We start from the raw sequence: 7631 nt of genomic DNA, 5'->3' as shown, positions 1-7631 counted from the left end.
GACTCTCCATAGGCGTAATGGTTTTTATACTGTACAAACTGTATTTTCTATTGCCCTACACCAACCCTACCCCTAAACCTACCCCTCACAGGAAACTTTGTGCTATTTCAGATTTTCAATACACTCCATTCTGTGTGATTTATATGCGTTTTGAAAAGTGGGGACATGGGGTAATGTCCTGAAAAGTCACCTTCTCCTTGTAATACCTGTGTTATACCTTTGTCATTATACAAATTTATGTCCTCATCGATCTCTCTCACACACACACACTCTCTCACACACACACACTCTCTCTCACACACTCTCTCACACACACACACACACTCTCTCTCTCCTTCTCACTCACACACACACACACTCATCATGACAGCTGTCTGAACCTGTTAGAGTGACACGGTTAAATATTCAAATCAGTGCACATTAAATATTTATAAATCGTGGTAGTATTGCTTGTGTAGGTAAAAATATATTGCGCACAGACACCGGTGCTGTCTTACAGTAACGAGGATCTAATGGGAATAATGACAATTGCTATAAAAACTCCGAAGTGAAATGTCCTGACCAAAAGAGTGTAATGGTTGATTGAGATGTTTGTTTACGTCACGATAGTGAGATTAGTGGGAAAACGTGAGCTGGACGTGAGATTCAGTTCTCTTGACCAATGAAGTGCTTCTCATGAGCTTTCTAGATGATTCTTGATAATTTTTTTCATTTGTCTTGTGTGTGTGTGTGTGTGTGTGTGTGTTAGTTGTGGGAAAATACTGTGTATTTCTGCTCAGAACTGCTGCAGTACCACCAGCTCTTCTGCCAGAGCAGATTTGATCCGTACAGAGCACAACGCACGGCCCAGGTACACGCACACACACTCACTCACTCACTCACTCACTCACTCACCACACACACACACACTTATATATATATGTATATATACACACTATTTTGTGGTGTGTCCTTTCATCTTATCCAGTGTAAGTGTCTGTGGCTCATTTCTGTCAGTGTGTGTGTGTTTTGTCTCGGCTCAGCTCCTGTATGCCTCGTACCTGAGCAGCGGAGCTCAGATGAGCGTGGGCTTGAGCGAGGAGGACAGGAGAGCCGTTCTGCTGCGTCTGAGTCCCCCGTTCGAGGATCTGTTTGACCGGGCGGAAGAACATGCTCTGAGAGTCCTGCTGGAGCCCTGGACGCTGTTATTAGAGAAACTCAGAGATGCACCGCACACTGTAAGAGTCACAATCACACACTCCACTCAACAGTCATCACATGCTGTGGACAGTACAGATACGGCAGGAATGGTGTGCTATTGTGAACACAGCCACCCTCTCATCATCTCTTCATGACAGTGATCAGTTAATGCTGTGTCTCTGTCTGTAGGTGGCGCAGTGGCAGGAGGTGCGTTACGCCGAGGCTGAGCTCTTCCAGACTCTACAGACTCTTTACACACACATGCAGAGCAGACGACAGCAGGTAATTCACCCAGCACACACCTGATGCTGGTCTGTGTATGTAGTGCATACTGTGCAGTACTACAGTATTGACCTCGTGATGTTGCACTTGTGATGTCAGAGAGAGTGAGTAGTACATCATGATGCTGTTCCACACTGTACATTGCGATAGAATAATCCTGCAATGTGAGAGGTTGCACAACCGCATTTCTATTTTTTTGATTCTAGGACCCTGCCAATTCTACTGCATCAGATAATTCAGATTTAAATGATTAATTAAACCGTAAATCATTCCTGAAAGATCAGTAATAGAAATGCAGAATTGAATAGTAAGTGCTATAGAATAGTATAAACATACAGGATCAATCCGCTTGTGTGTCGTCCATCAGGAGCACAGGACTGCAGCTGCTCCAGCAGAGGGCAGCAGAGCGCCGGGTCTTTGGGCAAAGGTTCCGCGTGAGTTCCGCGGGGTCCGTCTGGATTCTCTGCTGAGGAACCGCATGGAACTGCAGCACTTCCTGTCCTTCCTGGAGGAGAATTCGGCCAGGTGAACGAAGTCCAGCAGGACTGATGTCTGTTAAAGAGAAGCGTCCCGTACACTGGTTTGACCCGTGTGGTTGCGTGTGTGTGCATGTGTGTGTGTGTGTGTAGTCTGGAACTGCAGTGCTGGCTGGACGTGGAGCAGCTGAAGAAGAGTGATGGAGCGCTGCTGGAGGAGAGAAACACCAGCATCAAAGACAAATATCTCAGCAGCAACTTCCTGTTTGGACCCGACAGCCCGGCCACTGAAGAACAGCAGATGAGGGTACGAGATCAGCTTGTCTGAATGAGCGTGAGTGTGACTGTCTGCATCTGTGAGAGTTTATGAGAGACGCAGTGTGAGTGACGCGCAGACGATGAATCACAGCACAGTCTGACTCTGTGTGTGTGTGTCTCTGTGTGTGTGTGTGTGTGTGTAACAGAGTGTGTGTGTGTGTGTGTGTGTGTAACTGTGTGTGTCTCTCTGTGTGTGTGTAACTGTGTGTGAGTGTGTGTGTGTGTGTAACTGTGTGTGTCTCTCTGTGTGTGTAACTTTGTGTGTAGTTGTTGCAGATGTGCGGCGGATGGCAGCGTCTCCAGTATGAGTCCGTCTCTCTGTCCGTTCTCACGGAGCTTCAGTCTCTGCTTCACAGTCGTCTAGAAACTCGATGGCTGCCGCTGTTTCTCTCGAGCTCACAGTTCATCAGGCGTCAGCAGCAGAAGGTAACGAAGCCTCCACACGATCATCTGTAACACTTCGACTCTTCTGTTCTTTAAAGCTTTCTGTGTGTTAACTAGAGCCCGACCGATATATCGTTTAGCCGATATGAGCCTGTCACCGATATATCGGTATCGGCGAATATGCCACCGATATGAACATTTTTTTACAGAACATATAACGCAGATTAAATGCTTCTGAATGGTGTAATTACTTAGTTTGTCCAGCAGAGCCAGATAAACCAGATTGAAAAGTTAGTATCTTTCTGCAGTCCAATAGACGGCAATAGAGACCAAGGTGGCTTGAGTCTGTTGGTGATTTAACGCTACGTTGGAGAGACTCAATGCTAAGTAAATAAACATCAACATCTCCGTCTTTTACTCTCACGAGCTTATCATATTCGTTTGCTACATTAGTAGGGCCCTATGATTTCCGCGATGCAGAAAACATGGACGGAATCGCGGAATCCAGTCATAAAAACGGAATTTACTGTATAACGCGGAATTTAATGGAATTTGTCTTATTTTTGATGAATAAATAAAAAACAGGTCAGTACATATATATATATATATATATATATACAGACTGTGTCTGTGAATATTAAACTGCAAAAAGATGATTTAAATACGAATGTTCTCATGTTCGTTGGATTACCAGAAAATACACAACACAGAGTTTGTGAAAAAAAAATTATTAATTATTATTATTTATTCATTTTCGATGTTTACATTTGGAAAAGCTGTGCTTCCTGCATAAACCTGCCCCTGTTGGTTTGGCAGTAGCTTGCTTGCCCTACACAGTTACCTTGTTTAATTTCTTAATTCAAGTTTTATATATTTTGTTCTATTTGTGTTATTTAAGTTATTTATAATAAGTGAAGTGAAGTTTACTGTTAAGTGCACTGATGTCAGACTCATTTTGAATAATAAAGTTTATTGTTAAATTAAATACCCTGCCTCCATTACATAGGCCTATGTTTGTCACATCATTATAAGTGTTTGATCACCACATTTGAGTGATCATTGCAAAAAATGTGTTTATGTATATATATTCTGTTTATGTAGGCTATATACTGTATTCTATATACAGTACCAGTCAAGAGTTTGGACACACGAATGAGAAGTGTGTCCAAACTTTTGACTATACTGTACTATAATATAGCCTACACAAAAAGAATATCGGCCGATATATCGGTATCAGTATTTTTTACTCCTAATATCGGTATTGGTATCGGCTCCCAAAAAACCCATATCGGTCAGGCTCTAGTGTTAACGAGTCCCGTCATATACTGATACCTTAAACACTCCATTTTCAAAACAACAAATTAATTGTAGTCTTGCAGTTTTCAAACCTTTGGTTTTCCTGTGGTTCATCTGCCACACAGAAACTAGAAGTGTCCATAGATTAAAATAAGTAACTGAAATATTAATTAAAATTAAAATAAGTTTCTGGATTGCAGAGGGTTTTGGAGCTGTATGTTCTTCAGGGTTCCTGCACTTTTTAATTTTAATTTACACAACTTTTCCAGTCATTCCTGATTTACTGTACAAGGATTAAGGATCAGGATTTTTTTGTTTTAATTTCAGTTTCTACCTTATCTTTGTTATAACTAGTCAATTGTATAATAATTATAAAAAAGCCAGAATTTCCATGACTTTTCCAAGTAATGTCTTTTTCCAGAAACATCTTTGTGTTTATTTAAGGCAAGACAAATCTCCACTTCAGCATCAATTAAAGCAAACTGTAGATTTATTCCTCTCTATATTGTGAAGGCTTTTACATTCACACTGATTTATACAACATTTTACTCCTAAAAACATATGAAAGTGTATTTTTTTTGTTGACAGTATTTTCTGATTTGAGTAATAAGAGTAAACCAAAAACCTCTAACTGTCAGCAAAATCAAACCTGGCTTTATCCAGTGTTCTGGAAATATATGCAAATTAGTGCATATTTGATTAGGTAATGCATTTTATTGCATATTAGATAACATTTCAGAAAACTTGTCAGACGGACTGATGAGAGATGTTCTGAGGAGCAGAATACTGATGTTCTCTGATGTCCGTCTCGCCTCACGTTACCTGTCAGCAAATTACACCTGAGATTCCTCCGGTTTCCTAATTACACTAATTACAGTAATTACCCAAAGCACCTGCTGATCAGATCCTCAGACAGCAGCTGACAGAGACGCGTCTCATTCTGCTCCTGTTCCGCATGCACTAAACACTGATGATGAGGATGATGAAGAGGTCTCGCATTAAACCAAACCAAGTGTCTGTGAATCTGATCTCCTGCTCATGTACATCCATAATGACATTCACACATATCATAAAGAAAACTGCAGGACAAGTGAATACATATATAAATATATGTATTCACTCGTGCGGCTTCATCTTCACTCACACTCGTCCTCTGATGACTGGAGGCAGTGATGACATCATGTCCTGTGACAGGTGTGTGTGTGTGTGTGTGTGTGTGTGTGTGTGTGTGGTGTGGTGTGAGTGTGAGACAGACGTGTGTGTGATCTTGCTGTTCTCACTCCTGCCCTGCTGATTAAATTATGTAACAGTATTAAACAACAAAAGCTCAGTACATGACCAGAAGGTAAAGATAGTTTCATGCAATCTATCTAATCCAATCTTTTACATCTTCATGAAGCAAATACATTGTTGTGACACCTGTGGACTACTATATTTCAACGTGCTATATTTGCAGTGTGATGCTTGGTGTGGTCCTACGCTTAAAAAAATGATTTAAAATAATTTAAATGAAACTTCTGTGTGTGTGTGTGTGTGTGTGTGTGCAGGGGTCAGACGTGGAGTGTGAGCAGCAGCCGGTCGTCCGTCAGCGCAGGAGGAGACACGCGTGGAAGGTGAGTCCATCTTCATTCTGACACGATCCTGTCATTTGGACAAAGAGAGATTTTTCCCGTTTTCTCCAGTTCCTCCTCAATAGTGTCGGTTTGTTTTCTAATTGAGTTCTTATTTATTTTATGAAATAGTTTTTGAATAGTGATTTTTTTTCTTTCTGGACACATCGTGCTGTTCATGCATTAATGTAGCTGTTTTTCTGTCAGCACGTCCAGATCAGTAACTCTGCTAACAGTTTGTAATTGATTCCTGTGTCTAATAATCATTGTGACTGTAAGAGCCGCTGTACGTCACGCTCATGTCAGGATGGGACTGTAACATTCCTGCCAGATGATTTAGAAGATCTCGTCCAGTGTGTTCCAGCTGCACACAGTGTGTGTGTGTAACTCTGTGTGTGTGTGTCAGCAGGTGTCTGGAGGTCTGATGAGCTCGTCTCAGGAGTCGGTGGCTCTGCGCAGGGCTCTGTTGAATCCCGTCACCCGTCTGCAGTTCCAGAAGTTTCTGTCTGTTTGTGATGATCTGCTGGAGAACGATCTGCTCTTCTGGCTGGAGGTTCAGAGATTCAAGGTGAGACGAGCACGAGACGCTCCACTCATCTGGAGAAAGAGCTTCGTCTGTCTTAGTCTGTGGATAATTCAGTCTTCATTCCTGATGTTGTTAAACCAGTAAGCGTCAGAATAACTGCAGTAATATCTCCAGATGAACACTTACTGGACTGAAGCAGCTCAGCTTTACTTGATTCTCCATCAATCATGTTTTAGAGTCTCAAATCTGATCCTCAGGATCTTTTGAGGAGCGTTTGTTTCCAGAAGCTTTACTTTCACTGTTCCTCAGCGGAGGAATGATCTTCACAAGCCTCCAGAACATCTCACATCTTCTGAGGAGCCTTTATTTCTTCAGCTCTCAATCGCTGCATTATATGTTTGGAGCATTTCAATCTCATCTTATTACTGGAGATATATGTGACGACTGATATTTAGATCATTTTATGTCAGTATCTGCTCTACTGTTAGAAAGATCTCACTGATTTACATCGCTGCAGATGCTGATCTTTATGTTTGTAGATTCATAGAGTCTCTGAATAAAATTGGACTGTTTTTTTCCTCCATATTCTCACTGTATGAGCCATAAAAGCCTGATGGAGCAAATATAATACAGAACATAAAACACACATGCAAACATTTGTGTTTAGATTTTAAGGTTCAGTAAACTGTGTGTGTAGGATCTGTGTCACTCCCGCTGTGATGACGTCACGCTCCAGAGGAAGGTGTCCATCATCATCAGCTGCTTCATCAGTTCGTGCGTCCCGCCGGCGCTGCAGATCCACGTTCCTCCTGACGCAGCGCAGAGAGTCGTGAGTCAGCAGGGAGTGCTCGGCCCGTACGTCTTCAGAGAGACGCAGGTGTGTGTGTGTGACTGACAGACATCTTCAGACTGACACACTCCTCCCGTCTGACCCAGTGTGTGTGTGTGTGTGTGTGTGTGTGTGTGTGTCAGGCGTGTGTGTTTGACGAGCTGCTCAAGCACTGGCCGGATTTCGTGGCATTGCGCTCCGCCGTCGGGGAGAACGAGCTTCAGCGAGTGCTGGAGAGAGAGACACGGAGCAGCAGACCGACAGAAGAGCAGGACAACAGCAGCTCTCAGGTGCGTCATGTGGTGTGTGGTCATGTGACGTGTGATCATGTGACGTGTGGTCCTGTGATCATGTGGTGTGTGGTCATGTGACGTGTGGTCGTGTGATCATGTGGTGTGTGGTCATGTGACGTGTGGTCGTGTGATCATGTGGTGTGTGGTCATGTGACGTGTGGTCGTGTGATCATGTGGTGTGTGGTCATGTGACGTGTGGTCGTGTGATCATGTGGTGTGTGGTCATGTGACGTGTCGTGTGATCATGTGACGTGGTCATGTGACGTGTGATCATGTGACGTGTGGTCGTGTGATCATGTGGTGTGTGGTCATGTGACGTGTGATCATGTGACGTGTGGTCATGTGACGTGTGGTCGTGTGATCATGTGGTGTGTGTGTGTGTCTCGGTGTGTGTGTGTGTGTTTCTGTCTCGTGTGTGTGTGTGTTTCTCGTGTGTGT

General features: G+C 43.0%; 1 protein-coding gene across 1 annotated transcript in view; it reads left to right on the top strand.

Annotated features, from left to right (window-relative positions):
* Window positions 1-7631, top strand: part of rgs22 (regulator of G protein signaling 22) — a 17810-nt gene that overhangs the window by 5178 nt on the left and 5001 nt on the right. Inside the window, exons 12-21 of the mRNA XM_016464810.1 lie at window positions 749-850; window positions 1023-1217; window positions 1369-1461; window positions 1829-1986; window positions 2091-2244; window positions 2523-2681; window positions 5483-5548; window positions 5952-6113; window positions 6769-6948; window positions 7044-7190. Of these exons, the coding sequence (XP_016320296.1) occupies window positions 749-850; window positions 1023-1217; window positions 1369-1461; window positions 1829-1986; window positions 2091-2244; window positions 2523-2681; window positions 5483-5548; window positions 5952-6113; window positions 6769-6948; window positions 7044-7190 (1416 nt within the window). The remainder of the gene's footprint in view (window positions 1-748; window positions 851-1022; window positions 1218-1368; window positions 1462-1828; window positions 1987-2090; window positions 2245-2522; window positions 2682-5482; window positions 5549-5951; window positions 6114-6768; window positions 6949-7043; window positions 7191-7631) is intronic.

The sequence above is a fragment of the Sinocyclocheilus anshuiensis genome, unplaced genomic scaffold (assembly GCF_001515605.1).
Source record: "Sinocyclocheilus anshuiensis isolate Anshui unplaced genomic scaffold, SAMN03320099.WGS_v1.1 scaffold3481, whole genome shotgun sequence".
Classification (NCBI taxonomy): Eukaryota; Metazoa; Chordata; class Actinopteri; order Cypriniformes; family Cyprinidae; genus Sinocyclocheilus; species Sinocyclocheilus anshuiensis.
Note: the sequence above shows the minus strand (reverse complement) of the source record. Positions and strands in the feature narration are given on the sequence as shown.